This window comes from Bombina bombina, chromosome 6 (assembly GCF_027579735.1).
Source record: "Bombina bombina isolate aBomBom1 chromosome 6, aBomBom1.pri, whole genome shotgun sequence".
NCBI classification, from domain to species: Eukaryota; Metazoa; Chordata; class Amphibia; order Anura; family Bombinatoridae; genus Bombina; species Bombina bombina.
In genome coordinates, this window is record NC_069504.1 from 1,013,434,520 (window position 1) to 1,013,461,241 (window position 26,722).

Below are 26,722 nucleotides of genomic sequence, written 5' to 3' on the forward strand. Positions count from 1 at the left end.
ACTGTGCCTACGATAGGCATTGGATGTGGGGATAGATGATGGTCACGAACAATTTGCACCAATCAAACATGGATAGAACTGAAGGCTTCTGAAAGCTCAAGCGGTATTCCCAGCCGCTTAATCAAGATAAAAGTCCAAAGAAAAAAAGGAGCAACACAGAAGCCCAAAGCTTGATGCTAGTAAGGTTTATTCGGCTGTGCCAAACATGACAGGGTATAACATTCAAACAAACGTTCTGATGCATTTCGCGCATGCTCACATGCACTTCATCAGAGGTTAAGTATTAAACACTGGCAATGTGTGTCCCCTTTTTGCATAAGATGAGCATCAACACTGTATGTGTTTGATTGTTAGATTTAGGACAACAAATTGTAACATATTTTATATGGTATGTCTTGCTTTATACTTTTAGCCCAGTTTGTGTCTTAAAATTAACTACATGGTATTATTATTATTATTTATTTTTGTAGTGGTAAGGGCTAGAGGTTTGAATATTAGTCATGAGATTGTTTATATTGCTTCCATATCGACTGAGTGGTCACATATATTGATCACATCACTCAGTGAGGGACTTTTTGCAATTCCTTTTTTTTTTTTTTTTTTTATTCATTTTTATTATCATTATTTAGCAGCATGGTACAAAAGGATGTCATTGTTGATGCAAAAGTTTAAACAGAAACAAAAGAGGGAGAAACCATCAGTCTCCAAAAGAAAGGAGAACGTACTCCTGTATAGTAAAATGAAATAGTAGAGCTAGACTGTCCGTGATAAGTCCATTTGAAAACTGTAGCCCCACTCCATATAAATGCATGGTGATTGACAATGACACCAATGTACAAAACATAACTCAAATAACAACAAAACTATGCCGAAATTTCTTAATTTAAGATCACTTTGTATATATTCTACACATCTAGTGGTATCCCTCGACTTTGTATTTATCTATCAACCTTTGAGAGAAGTGGTAAGCTAAAGAGGTCATTATTAGAGTATCAGGCAGGGGTGGGACCACATCAGCCACACCCCTCTAAGGTAACACTAGGACTGTCATTCCTCCTAGGTCACTCCTGTAACTTGTGTAAAGCTCCCCCCTTCTATCCACAGATCATTTTGGATTTCATCACAGATGAATTTTAAATCATGGAAGAATCCTAACCTATTCGATTTAAAGAAACCGTATTCTTCCATTCTCAAGGTATCTGTGAGAGTGCCAGTCCTTTAGGGTCAGGCAGATTTGAGATTTCCAGATCCTAGCGACTAAGGATCTAGCAGAATTCAATGCCAACTGAATTAGTCGTGTTCTTAATTTACATTTACATTTAGGTAACAGGTTCAGTAGGGCCGTTGTCGGGTCTAGCTGATAGGAATCCTCCCGCCCCATTATGACTTGTAGGATATTCTGTATGCCCTCCCAAAAAGGTGACAATTTAGGACATGCCCACCATATGTGTGTCATCGTCCACCTTTCCCCACAACCCCTCCAACAAAGGTCCGACGACGCAGGGAGAATGCATTTAAGTCTGGTAGGTGTCAAGTACCACCTAGTCAGGAGTTTGTAATTTGTCTCTAAAAATCTAGCTGAGGATGAAGATTTTCTTGTGTTATTAATTTTTAACCCACTCTGCTTCTGTGATAGTCTTATTCAATTCCCTATGCCAGCGTTCTATAATATAATCAGGAAGTTTCGAGCTCTGTGCATTAACTAGGAGTCTCTTAGCCCACGATAAGGTTTGATGTGCTGAACTTGTCATAGCGCATGTCTGTTCGAAGGGTGTGAGATTTCTTGTAAGTGACTGTTTGAGAGGGTGGGTATGGAGAAAATGGTGAACTTGGTTATATTTTAGCCACCTAACAAAAACTCCACCTAGGCTAAGATAGCAACATCCACAGCACACGGCAATTGACAAACAAAACCATGTAACGGAAATAAAGGACAAAGGCTCCAAACTGGTGAAATAAAAAGTCTTGTATTCAGTAACTTTGTTTGGCAAAAGCGGTTACAACAGGCAATACAGCAGGTCAAACGCGTTTCATATATATTAAACTTCTTCAGTGACCATCATGTACTATTGCCCATAATGCAGCACTATTTAAAGGGAAAGCAAACACACTCCCTCCTTAGTTAAACCAATCAAATTTCAAAAAGTGTTGCATTATGTATACTACGAATACTGTGTTAAGTGACAGCAAAATACATTTCTTTATTTATACAAACAGTAAACAAAATATATACCCAAGAATATAATTTCTTAACTCACATATTAACTTTCAGAAAAGGAAAAAATCTGATTCAAAAAAATATAAAAAAAAATTATAAATAAAAAACCTAATTTAACTGTTTTAGGTATCCACAAATAATTTAACATCCCATTCAGAATTTAGCCCTACTGGCATTCTGGTATCCAGCTGAAAGATCCAGAAAACCTCTCTTTTACTGAGAGTATTACATCTGTTTCCTCCTCTTGGATGTCTGGCAATCAGCTGGATACCCTGGAATGTCAGCAGGGAACTGTCAGAGTCGTGTTCTTTTCTGAAATGTAGGGAGACAGGTGTAGTGGACTCTGGATCTTCTATGGAACGCAAGTGTTCCAAAAAACGATCTTTTAGAGCCCGTGTCGTTTGACCGACATACTGCCTATAGCACCCCCTACAGGTCAGAAGGTATATAACATAGCAAGAATTACATGTTATATGTTCCTGTATCTTGAATTGTTTTTCATTAGCAGTAGACACAAAGTTTTGACCAAAGGTAGCATAAGTGCAAGATTTACACCTCCTACTACCACATTTGTAAAAACCTGGTTTTATAGACAACCAATTGTGGCTAGAAATTTTAGGCAACATAGAGGGAGACAAAATCCCTCTTAGTGTTTTTGCTTTACGTGACACAAATACTATTCCATCTTTGACTATGTCACATAGTTTGTCATCTGTTTCTAGGATAGGCAATGCTTTACGAATAATGCCACAAATTTGGGCATATTCTTCACTATACGTAGTGATAAACTTAGGCTGACGAAATCTCTCATCTCTTTCCACTTTCTTTTTCTCAAGTAAAGTAGACCTATCCATACCATCAACTTCCTTTTTAATAGACTCTATTGCCTCTCTACAATACCCTCTGTGTATAAGTCTATTCGTCAATTCTGCAGAGTGTGATTGATAGCTTTGTTCATTCGTGCAATTACGTTTGATTCTGATATATTGGCTTTTTGGGATAGAACGAATTGTATGTTTTGGATGGCAAGACTGTGCATTGAGAATAGTATTTCCTGCAATCGCTTTGCGAAATAATTCAACATCTATTGATTTATTTGTTACATTAGACACCAGTCTAATATCCAAAAATGGCATGGAGTCTCTGTTAAATTCTAATGTAAATTTCAAATTCATCAAGTTATTCTGTAGATATTCTGAAAATTGTTCAATCAAATGTATTGGTCCCCTCCAGACTATCAATATATCGTCGATATAACGACCGTAATAATGGATATATTCTTTGTAGGGATTTCCATCTCCATAGACGTGGACAGCTCCCACCAACCCATATACAGGTTGGCATAAGAGGGGGCAAACTTTGCCCCCATAGCTGTCCCACGCCTCTGGAGATAGAAACTCTCCTCAAACAGAAAAAAATTATGTTTTAATAGGTAATCAATGGATTTGACAATAAAACTTTTTAGAACATCATCATAGTCAGAAAAATATCTCAAAAAATATTCAATGGCCTTTATGCCCTGTTCGTGAGGGATGCAGGTATATAATGATACCACATCAATGGTTACAAAAACAAATTCCTCCTGCCATACAATTTTCTCTAATCTTTTTACAACATCTGTAGTATCCTTGATGTAACTCAACAATTTCAGAACCATTGGTTGTAAATATCCATCTATCATTTCAGAGAGAGGCTCATTCAATGAGCCAATTCCAGCCACAATTGGCCTCCCTGGCGGATTATTTCTGTCCTTATGGACTTTGGGAAGAAAGTGAAAAATAGCTGTAATCGGATGCTCAGTATATAGAAACTCAAAGTTATCTTCCGTTATAAGACCATCAAGTAAAGCCTCATTAAGAATGATTTTAAGTTCTCTCTGATAGAAAAACACTGGATTTGATTTGAGTCTCTCATATACTGTAGTATCAAGTAACTGTCTATGCGCCTCTTTAATATAATCCTCCCGATTAAGAACTACAACCTTTCCCCCTTTGTCCGAATTTCGAAAAACTAATTCTTTGTTATTAACCAACTCTTTGATAGACAGATATTGATCTCTAGACAAATTGTCTTTCTTATGATTAACAGAGGATATATTTTTATGTAGTTTCTTCAAAGCTGTCTCAACTGTCTTCTGAAAGACTTCTACTGAACTAGACCTAGAACTTACTGGGTGAAACTTAGATTTCTTTTTTAATTTTGAAAGATCATACACATCTTGATTGACACTAAAATACGAATCCTTAGTGTCCTCACCTATAGTTACAAGGTCTAGAAGAGCACATTCATCAGCAAAATCAAAACCACATCTAAGTGGTTCTGGCTTCTCTCTCTGCCTCACTTCACAACCATCTTGTTTAACTTCTGAAAAATGTTTCTTCAATACCAAGGTTCTCACAAACCTATTCAAATCCACTACTGTGTCAAACAAATTAAAATGTGAAGTTGGAGAGAAACCTAAACCCAAAGATAAGACTTGTAATTGTGTTTTAGAAAGTTGAACAGATGACAAATTGATAACATTATAAGAATCTATGCATATTTCTGAAATGCTAGTGCCCTCCTCCTCTGTGGATAGCGCCGAGGTTTGGGAGGTTCTTGACCTTCCTGACCTGCCACGTCCCCCTCTGCGTACTTTTTTCTTCGCACTGTGGACTTGTGCTGGCCCCTCTCGTTTTTTGACTGTGCTGAAGATGTAGAGGGAACATGATCATCATGTGCTGTAAGAGCAAATGACGTAGTTACTACAGAGGATGGTGGACTCTCATTAGAAATTTCCAAATCAGAGGAGTCATAATCATACTCCGTATCAGTCTCTGCAAATCTAACTTTTTTATCTGATTTGTATCTTCTATATCTCCTCCTCGTGTCAGACACTGTCCATTTATAGACCTTATTGTTCTCATAGTCTTGTTTGTCACGTAAGATTTTTTGTTTTTTAAAATGCCATAGATTGTCTCTAAACTCAGTAATCACCTTCTGCAACTTCGTATCATATTTGTTAAATACAGGATCTTGACACAAAGGTCGCATATATGATTGCAGCTTAAGCTTTTCTTGACACAACTCTTGATGTATTTGTTTTTTATATTCAATTAATAAATCAATTAATGCTAAAGAGCATTCTGTAAGTATTTTGTTCCATTTATCAATAAATAATTGATCTGTCACCTGAAAAGAAGGAAATTTTCTGATACGGAGCCCTCTTGGTATACGTTGGGCTTTTTTATACATTTGAAAGCTCTTAATATCCATTTCAATACTCAAATCTTTTTTGAGCAAGGAATCCATTTTATAAAACAAACTGTCCAAATTTTTATTAGCCTCTTGCTCAATTACATCTGTAACGGAAGATAACTTTGAGTTTCTATATACTGAGCATCCGATTACAGCTATTTTTCACTTTCTTCCCAAAGTCCATAAGGACAGAAATAATCCGCCAGGGAGGCCAATTGTGGCTGGAATTGGCTCATTGAATGAGCCTCTCTCTGAAATGATAGATGAATATTTACAACCAATGGTTCTGAAATTGTTGAGTTACATCAAGGATACTACAGATGTTGTTAAAAGATTAGAGAAAATTGTATGGCAGGAGGAATTTGTTTTTGTAACCATTGATGTGGTATCATTATATACCTGCATCCCTCACGAACAGGGCATAAAGGCCATTGAATATTTTTTGAGATATTTTTCTGACTATGATGTTCTAAAAAGTTTTATTGTCAAATCCATTGATTACCTATTAAAACATAATTTTTTTCTGTTTGAGGAGAGTTTCTATCTCCAGAGGCGTGGGACAGCTATGGGGGCAAAGTTTGCCCCCTCTTATGCCAACCTGTATATGGGTTGGTGGGAGCTGTCCCACGTCTATGGAGATGGAAATCCCTACAAAGAATATATCCATTATTACGGTCGTTATATCGACGATATATTGATAGTCTGGAGGGGACCAATACATTTGATTGAACAATTTTCAGAATATCTACAGAATAACTTGATGAATTTGAAATTTACATTAGAATTTAACAGAGACTCCATGCCATTTTTGGATATTAGACTGGTGTCTAATGTAACAAATAAATCAATAGATGTTGAATTATTTCGCAAAGCGATTGCAGGAAATACTATTCTCAGTGCACAGTCTTGCCATCCAAAACATACAATTCGTTCTATCCCAAAAAGCCAATATATCAGAATCAAACGTAATTGCACGAATGAACAAAGCTATCAATCACACTCTGCAGAATTGACGAATAGACTTATACACAGAGGGTATTGTAGAGAGGCAATAGAGTCTATTAAAAAGGAAGTTGATGGTATGGATAGGTCTACTTTACTTGAGAAAAAGAAAGTGGAAAGAGATGAGAGATTTCGTCAGCCTAAGTTTATCACTACGTATAGTGAAGAATATGCCCAAATTTGTGGCATTATTCGTAAAGCATTGCCTATCCTAGAAACTGATGACAAACTATGTGACATAGTCAAAGATGGAATAGTATTTGTGTCACGTAAAGCAAAAACACTAAGAGGGATTTTGTCTCCCTCTATGTTGCCTAAAATTTCTAGCCACAATTGGTTGTCTATAAAACCAGGTTTTTACAAATGTGGTAGTAGGAGGTGTAAATCTTGCACTTATGCTACCTTTGGTCAAAACTGTGTGTCTACTGCTAATGAAAAAACAATTCAAGATACAGGAACATATAACATGTAATTCTTGCTATGTTATATACCTTCTGACCTGTAGGGGGTGCTATAGGCAGTATGTCGGTCAAACGACACGGGCTCTAAAAGATCGTTTTTTGGAACACTTGCGTTCCATAGAAGATCCAGAGTCCACTACACCTGTCTCCCTACATTTCAGAAAAGAACACGACTCTGACAGTTCCCTGCTGACATTCCAGGGTATCCAGCTGATTGCCAGACATCCAAGAGGAGGAAACAGATGTAATACTCTCAGTAAAAGAGAGGTTTTCTGGATCTTTCAGCTGGATACCAGAATGCCAGTAGGGCTAAATTCTGAATGGGATGTTAAATTATTTGTGGATACCTAAAACAGTTAAATTAGGTTCTTTTATTTATAATTTTTTTTTTATATATTTTTTTGAATCAGATTTATTTCCTTTTCTGAAAGTTAATATGTGAGTTAAGAAATTATATTCTTGGGTATAGTATTTTGTTTACTGTTTGTATAAATAAAGAAATGTATTTTGCTGTCACTTAACACAGTATTCGTAGTATACATAATGCAACACTTTTTGAAATTTGATTGGTTTAACTAAGGAGGGAGTGTGTTTGCTTTCCCTTTAAATAGTGCTGCATTATGGGCAATAGTACATGATGGTCACTGAAGAAGTTTAATATATATGAAACGCGTTTGACCTGCTGTATTGCCTGTTGTAACCGCTTTTGCCAAACAAAGTTACTGAATACAAGACTTTTTATTTCACCAGTTTGGAGCCTTTGTCCTTTATTTCCGTTGCATGGTTTTGTTTGTCAATTGCCGTGTGCAGTGGATGTTGCTATCATATTAGTGCAAGCGGTGGTGGATTGTTTTACCACTTGCACCGGATTGACGGAGTTTCCAGGTGTCGTCATCGAGACGTCAGGACCTATTCAAGAGGGGCGGCACCTTACGTGAAGCGCGAGCCGAGGCCACTCACAGAACGGGCGTCTGAGCGCTCCCATGTTGTTGCTGTTAGGATGTCTGTAAGGTCTGATCTGTTTTTGAGTTTGCCCTCATTGAGTAAATTAAATAGGGGAACTGTGTAACCCATCTCCCAATTATTCAGGTTATTCCTGTCAAACATTACCCCCCTAATAGCTCAGCATTCGGGAAATTGGGGACATGGGTGATCTGAGTGTTGATATTCCTGGGAATCTCTTTATCAAAGTGTCCCATAATTCAAACACATGGTGTAAAAGCGGGTATACCTTCAACCATGGGGGTCGATTCTGCCCTGCTATCCAACATAAAGCTCCCAGAGAGGGGGAGTGAAGTATATGTGAATCTATTGGATTCCAAGCCTTAGAGTTCCTATTTCTGTGCCACTCTATGATTCTCTGTAAGCCAGTGGCCTGGTAATAGGTTTCTATCTTATGCAGACCCAACCCTCCCTCTCTGGCTGACCTGTACATAGTTGCCTTCTTAACTCTGGGTTTTATGCTACCCCAAATGAAGGAATCTAAAGCGTTTTGTATCTGAGTAAGGAGGCCCTGTGGTAGGGTGATAGGGACAGCTTGAATCGCGTACAGCAATCTAGGGAGTACATTCATTTTCAAAATTTGGAGTCTACCCCACCATGAAAAGGGACAGATGTCTGGGGTGATGATAACTTGAACAGGACATCGTCTGCGTATAGCGAGAGTTTACAGTCTAAAGGGCCTACTTTAATGCCGGAAACCAGCGGATTATTTCTTATTTTCTGTGCTAAGACTTCCATGCTGATTATGAATAAGATAGGGGAAAGCGGACAACCCTGCCTTGTGCCATTGTGGATAATGAAGGGATCGGACATCATATTATTTACTCTAACCCTTGCTGATGGTGCATGATAAAGGCTCTGAATTCTACAAAGCATACCCTCCCCCAGACCCACCTCCCTAAGTGTAGCAAATATAAAATCCCAGTTTAGGCGATCAAACGCTTTCTCAGCGTCTGTGGAAATAACCACCATATCCGTGTTTGTATGTTTAGCGTGATCTATTAATTGAAGTGATCTGATGGTGTTATCCCTGGCCTCTCGACCAGGCACAAAGCCAGCCTGATCAGAGTGGATAATCTGTGGGAGTATTCGGTTCAACCTATTAGCCAGTATTTTTGTAAAGATTTTTAAATCAGTGTTCAATAAAGAGATGGGCCTGTAATTACCGGGATGAGTGGGGGATTTACCTGGTTTGGGAATAACTGAAATCTGGGCTTCTAAGTATTCCGGGGGAAATGTCCTTCCTTATCTATATACCTATATAACTCTAATAGCGCTAAGATATCCTTATATGTTTTGTAATATTTGTTTGAAAACCCGTCTGGTCCAGGACTTTTATGTGATGGAAGGTCATTAATAACTTTCAGTATTTCATGTAGTTTGATCGGTTTGTCTAAGCTCTCTTTTGCAATTTTATTTATTTTTTTATATATGGGAGAGTCCTGTAGCTCGGTGAGCATATCACTATAGGCAACCTTAATGAGTTAATGTGGTTCACTCACTTATTGTGTATGAGGAGGCATGGTTCCATTGCTTGATATACTGAATTGCATACACTCCTAGCCAGCAAGTTATTTGAGTTATTTTAGTTATGCCCTATGTCAGTGTGGTTCTCTTCAATTTTAATAGTCTTTCCTGTGCCCAGCCTAAGCCACTCACCCCTGATGTGAGTGGAGAGGGTTAGGGGCAGACTCCTGATAGCTGTAGTTACATAATTATTGAATGTAAAGACATATGTCTCAGCAGATTCTAGCTAGATTGAATGAATTAAGTTTGAAAATGTATTATTAATAAGCCAGATGGTTCCTTAAACACATATGTATCTACTAAATATATAGTAATGTTATAGCAATTTTGCACTGCTATTTCACAAAGCATTAATGTAAATATTATGGTTGCCTAGGTAACCCCTTTGGTGTTTTTTTATGATTAGCAGGAGGGGCTTCTAGTAGCATAGTAACATATTCTAGTAGCATATTAAGCTGCACATTTCACTATTGTTTTGTCTGAGGAAGGGGTGCTAAATGTCACATCAATAAATTTAACATTGTAATTAAAGACCAGCAAGTGCAAGCCTTTGTGTTGTATTTTATATACAACAGTGTATATATACAGTATCTCACAAAAGTGAGTACACCCCTCAAATTTTTGTAAATATTTTATTATATCTTTTCATGTGACAAGGCTGAAGAAATAAAAGTCAAGAAAGTCAAGAAAGTCCAGCACTCATACACCAACCTGCACGCTGCCCAGGATACTGCAATCCCACAAAATAGTAAACACTTTTTGTGCCAATAAAACATTGTGACAATTTAAGACTGAAGAAATGACACTTTGCTACAATGTAAAGTAGTGAGTGTACAGCCTGTATTACAGTGTAAATTTGCTGTCCCCTCAAATTAACTCAACACACAGCCATTAATGTCTAAACCGTTGGCAACAATAGTGAGTACACCCCTAAGTGGAAATGTCCAAATTGGGCCCAAAGTGTCAATATTTTGTGTGGGTACCATTACTTTCCAGCACTTCCTTAACCCTCTTGGGCATGGAGTTCACCAGAGCTTCACAGGTTGCCACTGGAGTCCTCTTCCACTCCTACATGATAACATCACAGAGCGGTTGGATGTTAGAGATACCCCCACCTTCCATTTGAGGATGCCCTGCACATGCTCAATAGGGATTAGGTCTGGAGGCATGCTTGACCAGCCCATCACCTTTACCCTCAGCTTCTTTAGCAAGGCAGTGGTCGTCTTGGAGGTGTGTTTGGGGTCGTTATCATGTTAGAATACTGCCCTGCAGCCTAGTCTTCAAAGGGAGGGGATCATACTCTGCTTCAGTATGTCACAGTACATGTTGGCATTCATGGTTCCCTAAATGAACTGTAGCTCCCCAGTGCTGGCAGCACTCATGCAGGCCCCGACCATAACACTCCCACCACCATGCTTGACTGTGGGCAAGACACACTTGTCTTTGTACTCCTCAACTGGTTGCCGCCACACGCTTGACAACATCTGAACCAAATAAGTTTATCTTGGTCTCATCGGACCACAGGACATGGTTCCAGTAATCCATGTCTTTAGTCTGCTTGTCTTCAACAAACTATTTGCTGACTTTCTTGTGCGCCATCTTTAGAAGAGGTTTCCTTCTGGGACAACAGCCATGCAGACCAATTTTATGCAGTGTGCGGCGTATGGTCTGAGCACTGACAGGCTGACCCCCCACCCCTTCAACGTCTATTTCCCAAAGTCAACCTCTGGATATGACGCTGAGCATGTGCACTCAATTTATTTGGTCGACCATGGCGAGGCCTGTTCTGAGTGAAACCTGTCCTGTGAAACCACTGTATGGTCTTGCCCACCGTGCTGCAGCTTAGTTTCAGGACTTGGCAATCTTCTTATAGCCTAGGCCATCTTTATGTAGAACAACAATTCTTTTTTTCAGATCCTCAGAGAGTTCTTTGCCATGAGGTGCCATGTTGAACTTCTAGTGACCAGTATGAGGGAGTGTGAGAGCGATAACACCAAATTTAACACACCTGCTCCCTATTCACACCTGAGACCTTGTAACACTAACGAGTCACATGACACCAATGGGTGGTGAAAATAGCTAATTTAGCCCAATTTGGACATTTCCACTTAGGGGTGTACTCACTTTTGTTGCCAACGGTTTAGACATTAATTGCTGTGTGTTGAGTTATTTTGATGGGACAGCAAATTTACACTGTTATGCAGGCTGTACACTCACTACTTTACATTGTAGCAAAGTGTCATTTCTTCAGAGTTGTCACATGAAAATATATAATAAAATATTTACAAACATTTGAGGGGTGTACTCATTTTTGTGAGATACTGTGTATATATGTGTGTGTATATATATATATATATATATATATATATATATATATATATATATATATATATATATGTGTGTATGTATATACTGTATATACAGGATAGATAGATATAAACATGTTAATTAGTGCTACTTCTGAGTTTAATGTTTCTTAAAGCCATAATTATAAACCCGTAACTGTGACTCATTGGCATTTAAAGTATCCACAAACATAAAGCTTTAATTCAACACCAGATGAAGCAATAGCAATCATATAGACTTCATTCTTAAAAACAATCTGTTTTTGTTCCTTTGACATAGATCCAAACATGAACTTGTCAAGTGCTGCCCCTGGCATGCAAACGTGGAAGAAAAATCTGTGCCAAAATTCTGATCTCTAAAACATAACCTTAATAAGTGTCTTAAATAATCACATGGGTGCCTAGTTTTCTCATGTGCATGCGTTAGAATAGCAATATGCCAGATTAGGAAAAAACACTTTTGCTAGCCCCACAAAGTTAAGATAAGTGGTTTGCATAACATTTGCAAGTGCACTGCCTTATGCAGAAAATTCTTCAGTGTCTGCCAGCACCAGTCTATTGGTGCCACATTACATCTCACATGTCATTGCTTTTGTGCCAGAATGATTTACTAAAGCTTAATGTGAGGTCATGCCAAATATTCTTTTCCATGTTTCAGATTATTAGTATCTTTTTTCTTTAGCACAATTTTACCTTCCACTGTTTTTAAACATTTAACCCATTGACCTTATTTTAGGGGATGTGACAGAGGAATTTTTTTTTTAATATAGGGCTTGTCTGATTAATAATAATTTGTATTCAAAAACCCAGAAATAGCATTGCAAGTTTGGACTACAGAATAACTATTTTTTTCCACTTAAACATGTCCGAGTATGCATAAACCGGCATTAATGTAGAATTACCTTTCCTATCTCTGGCAGTAAAACTTGGACAGGTCAAGACATATTTTCTCTCATCTTCTGATTTTTTAAGATAGCTCCATAAATTACCAACTTGCTCTTTCATTCCTATAAGAGTTTTTTTGTTTCTTTGTTTTGCAGAGTTTCTCTGTACTAACCATGCAATTGCAAAGTTTCAATGGACACATACTGTATAAGGGAGGCTTTGTATTGCACTCACTAACACACTCACTCAGGGCCTGATGATCTAAACCTTTCTTCTCTGGCAAATTTGTACCTGCTTATCTTACTATTAAGTTTGCCAGGTGTTAGTATTCAAGTGGACAGTCCAATATTTTAACAGGCTGTACAGTAAAATCTTCACAAAAATATTGGACACATAATTGTCCATTTTTTTTTTAAACTCCATAATGCCTCTTTGCCTCAATGCATTACAAATATGGAGCAGAACAAAAGTGAGGGGCAGTCAAGTGGGTCAAACCAAAGAGGTGCAATTATTGATTTGTTTGTTACAGCCAACCAAGGGGTAAAATGACTGCTCATTAGTTAAAAATATACATCAATAGTGGGGAATGAGGTAGAGTGTGGGGGGGGGGGGCATTGTGTGACCATTACAGACTATAGTGCCTAGTCACCTACAACTTTTCCAGTATTTTTAGAGTACAGCTGGCAACCCTACTTACTATGCAGGGTTAAGGATGTTAAGGAGAGACACCTACATTAAAATATAATCAAAATTAGTGACACATTATAACGCTTTAGATGTTCTTATGCTTTTCTGCTTCTGGCACCTAGAGGGAAGGCTACAAATATTTAGTGAGCAGGAAAGTAATAAGTGACGTTCAGTCAGGGAACATGATACCACAGTCATTCATCAAGTAGGGAGCCTGCTGTGACATAAATCCTCTGCTGATCTGCCCGGTATGTATGCACCTTTATAACAGACAGACAGGATAAGTAAGGTAATGCAATATACAATATTCATTGCTGTAGATGGGGATTTATTGCTGTGCTCTAATGCAGAGATGTACATAGTTTGCGGCACCTATTTCTGCACCTCCATTTTTAATCTATTGTGCTTATAAATAGGCTGACCATATTGCTGCTTTAAGAAGGAACACATATGAAAAATACATATGTCCGGGTTCTTATACAAAGCATTTCTTTAAACAGCCCTGAAAACAGCCCTGACGTGTATTTTTTATATGTGTCCCTTTTTAAAGCGGCAATATAGTAAGCCTACTTATAAATAAACACAAGAAGGAAAGCCTCTCTTCCTTCTTGTGCTTGTATAAATGAACATAATATTTTTATATAGCCATTCATTGTCTTCCTGTTAAATCAAAATAAATATATGACATTTTTGATGAATATTGATTCCCTAAAACTCCCAACTAGATGAGCCAGCAATCTGCATTCTGACAGGTAAAATATACAGCATGCATTTTACACCATTTTATCATGTTTACAAACCAGTGCAGCCACAACAACCCAAGGTAGCCATATTTATGTATTTTTTTATTTATGAATTTATTTTAATGCATTACCTATATAATGCCATTAAAAATATGTAGGTCACCCCAGCATGAAGTGTTATTTAAACCACTGAATTCACAGGAATGGGAGATATATACCTTTACATCTGTATTGAATATAAGTTGCTGTCAAAACTAGACTTTTTAATTGGCAAGACAATAAAACATTTTCAGAACACAGTTATAAATTCTCAATGTCTTTCTGTTCGTGGCTTAAGTACAGTGGGAATGCCTGAGAATGACGGTGTCTCTCTATTTGCACGTGGAATGTCAATCTCATGCTTTCTAGGGCAGTCACCAGAACTAAAGCAGTGTGGCTCCAGTTCTGAAGACAGACTTCCGGTAAACCTTTTCATCACAGTAATCATCACAGCATATCAAAATATATATACAGTATGACTTGCACACTATTATTGGGTGCACTCTAAAAAAACAACAACAAAAAACACCTTTGTTTTTGCTTTCTGATCAGCTTGTTTTTGTTATTTTAACTATTTTTGAAAATTAGATATTTTGTTACAGTGATTGGAAATTATATTTAAATGTCATAAAGTCTAGAAACTGATTTGACAAAAGTGAAAAAAATGACTCAGTACTGGGTAGGCAATCTTCAAAATGCTACCATGGTTCATATTAATTTTGATGAAGTCTTAACGTTGTTCTATGTTATCTACAGTTGAGTAATATTCACTGCTTCCTATTTAAAAAAAAATTGAGGCAAATTAAAAAATGATGATCCTTTATTATTTTTAACTTGTGTTGCCATAGTTCCCTTTTGCTTACTCTATCATCTCTCAGCATTCTCTCTCTAAGGCATCTATTTATCAAAGTGTCAACTTACCTGCATTCGCCAGCACCAATACGCTTGCCTAAGATCGACTAACATCCTTGCCGTGGACCTGAATACGTTCTCCAAAGTTATCAAAAAAGCTGTCAAAAAGATGAGCAGCAGACTGTTGATAACTAACAGTCATCGATCTCGCTGCTCTTCGGCTTTTTTACAGCTTTCTTGGTACCCTGTCACTAAACACCCACACTATACTATATTGTTTTACCCCAATCCCGCCACTCCCGGAGCCCACCGCAACTCTAATAAATATATTAACCTCTAAACCGCCGCTCCCGGACCCCGCCTCAACTCTAAAAAATATATTAAACCCTAAACCGCTGCTCCCAGACCCCGCCGCAACTCTAATAAATATATTAACCCCTAAACCGCCGCTCCCGGACCCCGCCGCAACTAAATACATTGTTTAACCCCTAAACCTCCGCTCCCCGACCCTGCCGCAAATAAATACAATTATTAACCCCTCAACCGCCGCTCCTGGAGCCCACCGCCACCTACATTATACTTATTAACCCCTAATCTGCCACCCCCCTACACCGCCACCACCTACATTATATTTATTAACCCCTAATCTACCCCCTACACCGCCGCCACCTACCTACATTTATTAACCCCTAATCTGCCCCCCCTACACCGCCGCCACCTACCTATATTAACCCCTAATCTGCCACCCCCAACGTCGCCGCCACTATATTAAATTTATTAACCCCTAAACCTAAGTCTAACCCTAACCCTAAACCCCCCTAACTTAAATATAATTTAAATAAATCTAAATAAAATTACTATCATTAAATAAATTATTCCTATTTAAAAATAAATACCTATAAAATAAACCCTAAGATAGCAATAATATAACTAATAGTTACATTGTAGCTATCTTAGGGTTTATTTTTATTTTACAGACAAGTTTGTATTTATTTTAACTAGGTAGAATAGTTATTAAATAGTTATTAACTATTTAATAACTTCCTAGTTAAAATAAATACAAATATACCTGTAAAATAAAACCTAACCTAAGTTACAATTACACCTAACACTACCTTATAATTAAATGAATTCCCTAAACTAAATACTATTAAATCTAATTAAGAAAAATTATCTAATGTACAAAAAACCCACTAAATTACAGAAAATAATAAAATAATTACAAGTTTTTTAAACTAATTACACCTAATATAATCCCCCTAATAAAATAAAAAAGCCAGCCAAAATAATAAAAAGCCCTACCCTATACTAAATTACAAATAGCCCTTAAAAGGGCCTTTTGTGGGGCATTGCCCCAAAGAAATCAGCTCTTTTACCTTGAAAAAAAGTATAATACCCCCCCAACATTAAAACCCACCACCCACACACCCAACCCTACTCTAAAACCCACCCAATCCCCCTTAATAAAACCTAACACTAACCCCTTGAAGATCACCCTACCTTGAGAAGTCTTCACCCAACCGGGCTGAAGTCCTCAACAAATCCAGCAGAAGTGGTCCTCCAGATGGGCAGAAGTCTTTATCCAAGCCGGGCAGAAGAGGTCCTCCAGACGGGAAGAAGTCTTCTTCCAGGCGGCATCTTCTATCTTCATCCAACCGGCGTGGAGCGGCTCCATCTTCCAGACATCCGACGCGGAGCATCCTCTTCAAACGACGTCCAATCAGCCAATAGGATTGAGCTTGCATTACTGGCCAATAGAATGCAAGCTCAATCCTATTGGCTGATTGCATCAGCCAATAGGATTTTTCCTACATTAATTCCGATTGGCTGATAGAATTCTATCAGCCAATCGAAATTGAAGGGATGCCATCTTGGATGACGTCATTTAAAGGAACCTTCATTCTTCAGTTGGACATTGTTTGAAGAGGATGCTTCGCGTCGGATGTCTGGAAGATGGAGCCGCTCCACGCCGGTTGGATGAAGATAGAAGATGCCGCCTGGAAGAAGACTTCTGCCCCTCTGGAGGACCTCTTCTACCCGGCTTGGATGAAGACTTCTCCCTGTCTGGAGGACCACTTCTGCCAGATTCGTTGAGGACTTCGACCCGGTTGGTTGAAGACTTCTCAAGGTAGGGTGATCTTCAAGGGGTTAGTGTTAGGTTTTATTAAGGGGGGGTTGGGTGGGTTTTAGAGTAGGGTTGGGTGTGTGGGTGGTGGGTTTTAATGTTGGGGGGGGTATTGTACTTTTTTTCAAGGTAAAAGAGCTGATTACTTTGGGGCAATGCCCCGCAAAAGGCCCTTTTAAGGGCTATTTGTAATTTAGTATAGGGTAGGGATTTTTGTAATTAGTTTAAAAAAACTTGTAATTATTTTATTATTTTCTGTAATTTAGTGGGGGTGGTTTGTACTTTAGATAATTTTTCTTAATTGTATTTAATTGTATTGAGTTTAAGGAATTAATTTAATTATAGTGTAGTGTTAGGTGTAATTGTAACTTAGGTTAGGTTTTATTTTACAGGTATATTTGTATTTATTTTAACTAGGAAGTTATTAAATAGTTAATAACCGTTTAATAACTATTGAATCTAATTAAAATAAATACAAACTTGCCTGTAAAATAAAAATAAACCCTAAGATAGCTACAATGTAACTATTAGTTATATTGTAGCAATCTTAAAGTTTATTTTATAGGTATTTTTTTTTAAATAGGAATAATTTATTTAATGATAGTAATTTTATTTAGATTTATTTAAATTATATTTAAGTTAGGGGGTTAGGGTTAGACTTAGGTTTAGGGGTTAATAAATTTAATATAGTGGCGGCGACGTTGGGGGCGGCAGATTAGAGATTAGGGGTTAATAAATATAGGTAGGTGGTGGCGGTGTAGGGGGGGCAGATTAGGGGTTAATAAATGAAGGTAGTTGGCGGTGGTGTAGGGGGGGTAGATTAGGGGTTAATATATATAATGTAGGTGGCGGCGGTGTAGGGGGCGGCAGATTAGGGGTTAATAAGTATAATGTAGGTGGCGGTGGGCTCCGGGAGCGGCGGTTTAGTGTTTAATAATTGTATTTCGTTGTGGCGGGGTCCAGGAGCAGCGGTTTAGGGGTTAAACAATTTATTTAGTTGTGGCTGGGTCCGGGAGTGGCGGTTTAGGGGTTAATAAGTATAATGTAGGTGGCGGTGGTGTAGGGGGAGGCAGATTAGGGGTGTTTAGACTGAGGGTATATGTTAGGGTGTTAGGTGTTGACATTACCATAGGAATCAATGGGATATCGGGCAGCAGCGAACATGAGCTTTCGCTGCTTTCAGACTCCCATTGATTCCTATGGCATCCGTCGCCTCCAGGGTGGCGGATTAAAAACCACGTACACTGGGCCGGAAAAAAGCTGAGCGTACCTGCTAGTTATTTGATAACTAGCAAAAGTAGTCAGATTGTGCCGAACTTGCATTCAGAACATCTGGAGTGACGTAAGCATCGATCTGTGTCAGACTGAGTGCGGCGGATTGTATGTTACATCACTAAATTCTACTTTTGCTGGTTTGTAGGGTTTGATAACTAAGGCGAATCAGGCTCGCCACAAATACGCTGCGGAATTCCAGCGTATTTGCGGTTGACGGCTTGATCAATAGATGCCTAATTCTTTTACACATACACAAACACCTTGTGAGCTTCATTTCATGTCCTTACCCATTATTCTTAGCGGCAATGCAAGCTGTATAAGCTAAGTACTTTATTGGGAAAACAAAACTTTAAATAGTTAATAAAAAAAGTAATAGTTGCTTGATTGTACCATCGTCCAACTTCCAACAAGATTATTTTTTGTCCAATAGGAAAGAGAAATTTTGCATATAATTCTAATAAATATGCTTTACAAAGTACAACAGAGAATTTTAAGAGACCAAACATACCAAGAAATGTGGATTCCACAAATTATTAAATTATCTCCAGGTATAGACACACAGACTAAGTAATTTGGTTTGTGTTATCTAAATGTCTTGTAGCTTAAAATGTGTTGTCATTGCCTTTGGCTATATCTGGAAATGTATGGTTTATGTCTGTGTGTGGCATTTTTAGCTGATACACATGTATAACTATAGATGAACCTTCTGGGTGACTTTATATGTTAAATTATATCCTTATGCTAAATTTTACTTGGATGAGTTCAACCAATCAATGATTTTTATGGCTGTTCCTTATTAAGTTTTGAAGGCAGGAAATAATTTTGAGACCTACAAAATGTCCAGCTGAAAATACTTTACAATTTCAATGTATCCTTTAATTTCAGGGTTTAATCATACACTTTATACTCAAGTCAGTTTAAACCAGAATGTGAATTTCATCCATGAAATAATTTCAGAGTAAAAGCGGTTTTACCAAAATACATAATATCTAAACAGATAAATATTTTTTTTTTTGTAACGTTAAAGGAATGGGAAAATCAAAAGTAAAGAGATATTAAACTAAAAATGTTATACTGCATAAAGGGCTAGATTATAAGTGGCACGCTATTTAGTGCTCCAGCTTGAGGGTAAATATTGCTAGAAGTAATCTTTTTACACGCAAGGCTTCAGGACCTTGGATACCGCAACCACACTTTTTTCTCCCCTTAGATTCTAATGGAGAACGCATTTGAAGAAACCTAACACTTATTGCTTGTGAACTAACCCAACAGGAGTTATTAATATTTCACGTTCCAATGTTCATCACATGCAGGACATGTTTTTGTTTTAAATAAATGTTTCTAAATAAATCTGTATATACCTATACTTATATCTCTATTCATATATTATATTTAATAATAAAGAAATGTTCTATGTGAAGTGCATAGGAATGTAAAATATGTGTAACACGCTTAGGGGTTTGCAATGTAGGTCTAACATAGGTCGGGTAAGCACACATGAAAACATAGTTATTTTAAAGTGAAGGTAAACTTTGAAGAATGAAAGCCCGGTTTTTAAAATACTATTTAAAACAGGGGCACTTTTGTTCATCAAAGTTTAGAAGGCAGCCGTTTTGATTAAAAACGTACCTTTGTTTTTTTCACAGCCAGAGCAGCTTCCCCCACCCGGAGATCCTCTCTTCACACGTCATCAATGACTAATCCAGCTTACTCCAATCATGGCATGGCCTCAGGCAATGACTCCCCTGGGGGGAAAACCGTGATTGGAGGAAGCTGGATTAGTCATTGATGACGTGTGAAGACAGGATCTCTGGGTGGGGGAAGCTGCTCTGGCTGTGCAAAGAAGAGAGGTAAGTTTTAAATTCAAAATGGCTGCTTTGTAAACTTTGATGAATGAAAGTGCCCCTGTTTTTAATAGTATTTTTAAAAAATGGGCTTTCCTTCATCAAAGTTTACTTTCACTTTAAGACGCGTTATTGAATAAAAAAAATAAAAATGATAGATACGCTCAAAAATTCTAAATAATTCATAGAATATATATAAAGTATTTATAATATTTTGTAATAATTAATATTTTTTATTTATTAGTTCAATAATGCACCTTAAGATACGTTTTCAGGTACGCTAAGCTGATACCGCATTATACCTACTTTGCGAAACCCGAGAGGGGTTGCACATATTTTATGTTACTGGCATCTGAGGGGATAACATCATTGCTTCTTTGTGAAAAATATAGATAGTAGTGTCTAGTGTGGGGTCTAAGGGAAAGCTTTAGGCAGGGGCTGTTTTTTAACGTTTCTAACCCCAGTTACCAGCTGTGCCAAGTCACAATGTACTTTCTAAATTATTTAAAATTTAACTTTTGTGCAGTTTTATATCACTTTCATTTTGAGTACTTTTATATTTAAAATGTACTTTATGTTCAAACAATCACATATGAACCTACTGGTGTCATTCTACTGTAATACACAGCTCAAATCAGACCTCAATAGTTAATTAAGATTTTGAATATAAAAACATCTTAAAATCCCAGACCTCCTGGATCCTACGGGATTGCCAGAGGTTAGGAGGCCGGTCCACTACCCCAATTTAATCTTCTCTGGCCAGGGCAAACATTTTTGTTTTTAAAGGGCATAAAACTCCACATTTTTCTTTCATGATTCAGATAGAGCATATAATTCTAAACAACTTTATAATTTACTTCTATTATCAAACTTTCTTTGTTACTTGGTATCTTTTGTTTAAAAGCACTGATGTAAGCTCAGGAGCGTGCATGTGTCAGGAGCACTAGATGGCAGCACTATTTCCTGCCATGTAGCGCTCCAGACACCTACCTAGGTATCTCTTCAACAAAGAATACCATGGGAACTAAGCACATTTGATAATAGGAATAAAATTGAGTTGTTTTTTTTTATTGTGTGCCATTAAGGACTGCCCCAGCTCTGCCAGAATTTGCCCCAATTGCACCTGGCCCTGCCCATAACACATTTATGGCCCCACCCTTTCCAAAAACACACTCACATAGAAATGACCGGATAAATAGAAATAATAGAAGTACGTATAATCAAAATAATGGTATTGGAAAGTATTCAAAATGGTAAACTTTATCTGAATAATTCTAAATAAACAAATGTGACAGCACTACCAACTACTTGCAACTACCTGATTTGTACCAAATATTTCCTTATCAAGGTCCATGGGAAGGAGTGCTGCTCATACGCTCATGAACATCCTATAATTTAATCAAATTAAACAAGCACCATAAGAAGAATACAAAATGAATGTATTCACATCTATAAATAATGATTCAAAATATCAATCATCTGAATACTCTATAAAGGGGCCCCAAGCCATTCACTCAAATGTTAACTCTTTATTCAGACTACATAAAACATGTTAAAAACCACCCCAAGGTGTCCCAAGGGGAAATCAGGTCATTAACACAACAAATGTGGAGTTAGATTTGCTAAATGTATCCTTATATTGTGTAACTTCCACAATTGTGTGTTACTTCTAATTCTCCACTTATTAGGCTGTTCTATATTTCTACTACAGTCAGTGGCCTCTATTTAACAAAGTCTGGCGGACCTGATCCGACAGTGCGGATCAGGTCCGCCAGACCTCGCTGAATACGGAGAGCAATACGCTCTCCGTATTCAGCATTGAACCAGCAGCTCACAGGAGCTGCTGGTGCAACACCACCCGCTGCAGACTCGCGGCCAATGGGCCGCCAGCAGGGAGGTATCAATCAACCCGATCGTACTCGATCGGGTTGATTTCCGGCGATGTCTGTCCGCCTGCTCAGAGCAGGCGGACAGGGTTATGGAGCAGCGGTCTTTGTGACCGCTGCTTCATAACTGCTGTTTCTGGTGAGCCTGCAGCCTCGCCAGAAACACGGGGAATCAAGCTCCATTCGGAACTTGATAGATAGGCCCCTCTCAATTTGAAGTGTCTGTGTGTGTGTGAGTACACAGTTTGTACTTTCCATAGTTCTTATGTGGCTATTTAAAACAGCAGTGTTAGTTGGTATCAGAAGATCTACAATGTCTATCTGAATAAAGAAAGTTTCAATTTAATTTCAGTGTCCCTTTAAAGTAAACTAAACTATTAGGGCTGGATTACAAGTGGAGCACTAAATTATTGTGCTCCCGGTAATGGGCAAATTTGTCTGTTTGCAGGAGGGCAATAATTAACCAGCCAATACAAGTGGCTGGTTATTGCTATCGCAAACTCTTGCTAGCAATTAGTGCTAAATAAATGCCATCAAAATAGAGGGCTTTGTAGTTTTTAATTAAAAAAAAAGTAACTTTTTTTTAAATTAAAAACAACTGCACTAGGCAGTTTTTGGGGTCTAAACTTGGTAGGAGTGCGGTGTTAGAAAAAACTGCACACTATAAGGACTATACACATAAATATATTAACACATAAATATATATGTATATAGTCATATACATACAGTATATATTTAAAAATGCTGCCCATTGCTGTGCTATGTTCCGATGCCCCACATCATTGTGTGCTGGTATTACAAAGTGGAGGCTTAATATCTCTTGCTCGCTAGTGATATTTAGCGCTCCACTTGTAATCGGGCCCTTAGTATTTTAAATAAATAAATTACTTGTTTTGCCTAATAGGAATATATTTGTATGGTTAATATATATATTAATTTAAATGTTTGCTCTTCTGTTTCATAGATGTCCTCTCTTGTAAATATAAAATAAATAAATTGTTTAACACATTTTTTTTCTTTTTATTATTTTTCCTTCAGTTCATTAATACAAATCGACATGGAATGATAGAATCTTTTTCTTTTTTCTCTCTAGTTATCCAGTTTGGATTTGTTACGCTCTTTGTGGCATCCTTTCCTCTGGCTCCTCTTTTTGCTCTACTCAACAACATAATAGAAGTAAGATTAGATGCAAAAAAATTTGTTGCAGAGCTTAGAAGACCAGATGCGGTTCGTGCTAAGGATATAGGTAATGACTTTCCAAAATATTTTACCAATAAAGAAACTACCTCCCTAATCTGTTAAAAATGATATTTACTTTAATTTAATCACAATTAAAATATTTGGGACAATTTATTTCTGGATTTATGAATAAAGAGATTTTTTTCCTTACAATAGACCCTAACTCTAAGCAATCATTAATAGGGGCCGATTTATGTAGCTACGAATGCAGCTGTTGCCGCGAGAGCCTTCAGGCTCACCGGAAATTTAAGTTAAGAAGCAAAGGTCTTAAGTGCTCCTTCACTCACTTGCCACCTCTGAGATGGCAAACCGTAATCATCCAGCTCAGATACGATTGGGATGATTGACACCCCTGCTAGCGGCCGATTGGCCGCGAATGTGCAGGGGGCGGCATTGCACAAGCATTTCACTAGAATTAATATATCCTGACAATTAAAATATCCTGCTAATTTATTCTTTATTTAATTTAAGGATTGTATCTTACATGATTTGCTGTCCAAATAGCGAATTCTTGTTTTGAACAAAGTACATTTAACAGAACTCCACATACAGATCACTTTAAGTTACTTTATCATTTTATCTTTTCCCATAGAATCATTAGATCTATGGAAAAAGGGAAAATCGTAACATATACATGTAACTGGAAAGGGTTGGAGTTCTGTTATGCAAAGATATAAATGTCAACACAATATAAAGTTTTAAGCAAACTTTTGCAGGTTGAAAAAAAATATAAAATCTTTTCTAAAATATGTTGTTTTTTTTCAGGAATCTGGTACAATATTTTGAGTGGTATTGGCAAATTTTCAGTAATTATAAATGTAAGTATTCCATCAGCTGTTATTTTAATTGATTGAACTTATTCATTTAATTCCATTTAATCCTTGTATTTATAAACACCACATTGATAAATCTGATCATCTGGTTTGCAGATCTTAACAATTTATATTTTGCTTTGCTTATAAGAATTCAATGCACTAGATTACATCTGTTTAATCATATATCCATTGACCAAGATTCCCTAATATTTGTTACTACAAACTCACTGTTTACAACGTCCCTCTTCAAATTTATTAAGACAGTTAAAAGGATATTAAACTAATTTGTATGTTATTGTCCCTTTCTTTGATATGAGAGACTAAGGGCTTGATTTATCAAAGCCCATACGGCTGCAAGTTCTCACAAGAACCTGCTCGCCGAATTTAACAAGCAGCAGTCATTAGACCGCTGTTTTCCTAACCTCTTCGCCACTTCTAAGGTGGTGAAATTCAATCTCCAGGGTCTAGTCCGACCGAGGAGATTGACAGCTCCTGCCTGCGCGTGATTGGCTGTGCGCGGGCAGGGGGTGGGATTGCACGCGAGCGCAAAATAGCGCTTGTGTGCAATGGTAATTTCCTCCGGGGAAATTCGCCCCGCCAGAGGCGAGCTGAGGCATACAGGGGCGCGTATATGCGCCCCTGTCCCCTCAGCTTTGATAAATTGAGCCCTAAGCACAGGCAATAAATCCCAACTCAAACAGCTAACTGAGGTAGGGAAATTAATTGACCACAGGAAAACTGAAACTGGATAAACAAGAAACACAGGACTGGATCAAGCAGCAAAGTTAATATAAAATAAAACCACAAGAAAAAAATGAATTAAGATAAATAAATGATGACACCAGGTTGGAAAACTACCACACAAAATCACAAAAGTCAGAATGAGAATGAACAAACTGCTATAGCTTATTGGCTATTTCTATAGACAAGGAAGTGCAGGTGGATTGTTGAAATTATTTATAGATGTGGGAGATCTTGCAAGGAACGCCTGAGTAAGAAATCCTGAGAGGCTTCCAAGCCCCTATCAAAATGGAAGAACCCCCACTAAAGAAATAATCAATCAAATTCAGACTATGGGACCTATCTATCAAGTTCCGTACGGAGCTTGAGGGCCTGTGTTTCAGACCGCTGCTCCATATCCCTGTCCGCCTGCTCTGATGAGGCAGACAGGAATCACCGGAATTGAATCTAATTGAGTATGATCGGGTTGATTGGCACCCCCCTGCTGGCGGACGATTGGCCGTAAGTCTACAGGGGGTGGCGTTGCACCAGCAGCTCACAAGTGCAATGCTGAATACGGAGAGCGTATTGCTTTCCGGATTCAGAAATGTCTGTCGGACCTGATCCGCACTGTCGGATCAGGTCCGACAGACATTTCATAAATAGGCCTCTATGAGGAAACAAACAAACACAATTAACAAGATTCCCAAGAGAGAATATCTCAGGACAACATGGAGACCTTAAAAATCAAGTAACACAAAGGATTAAGGGAAAAATAAGGATAACATATGGTAGGATACATCTTAGCTCTCCTTTGGACAGAAATTTGTACCATATTGAGTGAAGAAGAAAAGCATCTACATGCAATATTCTGACATCAGAAACCTAAAGAGAGAACAGACAAAAAGAATAACAAGGTTAGCCAAAAGCAATTTGGTAGTAATCCTTTAGAGAATATGGAGAAAAAAACAAGATTCAAATCCCTTAATGAGGAGGATGTAGGTGCCAGAAGTACCTGGAGATACATTATTTTTAAATGACAACCAACAATGGGTAAATTCCAATAGGGATCCAGTTACCCGGTTATTACCTGCAAAAATAGCAAACAGGTTTATGGTCCTGTAAGCTTTACTCTCATCCAAATAAAAGAAAGAAAAGTAACTATAGCAACAGTAAAAATAAGAATTCAAATTTCCTTTGAAAAAAACAGTATACCTATGTCAAAAGGTAACATCAATAGAACATAGAAGATAGTAATCATGTGATTGCCCTGCCAAGTAGCCATCTAAAGCATTGAACATCGAGACATAGCTAGCAACATTTTGATCCCTAATCAATTTGGCAAGAATATTCTATGCTGTTTATTTCTCTCCCAATAAATGGGGGCAACATTAAAGCTTTAAATGTTAGGGGATAGGAGGGATGAAGGTGTTTTACTTACACAACCTCTTTTTTGGTCTAACACCAAATTCAGAATCAGAGGTTCAGGGAAATGGTAAAAGTGGGTTCAATTGTTTAGCAGTGGACTATTGGCTCATTTGGTAAATACAAATGTTTAGCCTTGGGTTGAAACTAGAATTAGGAAGCTTGCACTTTCATGATATCAGATAGATAGACAAAATGAGGTTTGCCCTGGATTGTGCACATGTCTTGTATACAATATGGACAGCAGTGTTTTTGAAGATGGTAAACAAGTAACCTGTAGAGGGAGAGGGAGTTTTTACCTGTCAGACAGTGCTGAGTGACAGCTCAGAACACTCACAGCTCTGCTTTCCATTACTATCACTGGATACAAAGTAATTATTGTGTTGTTAATAATA

At 37.7% G+C, this 26,722-nt stretch overlaps 1 protein-coding gene across 1 annotated transcript in view; it reads left to right on the plus strand.

Moving 5' to 3' along the window:
* Nucleotides 1-26,722, plus strand: part of ANO2 (anoctamin 2) — an 850,080-nt gene that overhangs the window by 781,217 nt on the left and 42,141 nt on the right. The window contains exons 22-23 of the mRNA XM_053718733.1: nucleotides 23,222-23,374; nucleotides 24,133-24,185. Of these exons, the coding sequence (XP_053574708.1) occupies nucleotides 23,222-23,374; nucleotides 24,133-24,185 (206 nt within the window). The remainder of the gene's footprint in view (nucleotides 1-23,221; nucleotides 23,375-24,132; nucleotides 24,186-26,722) is intronic.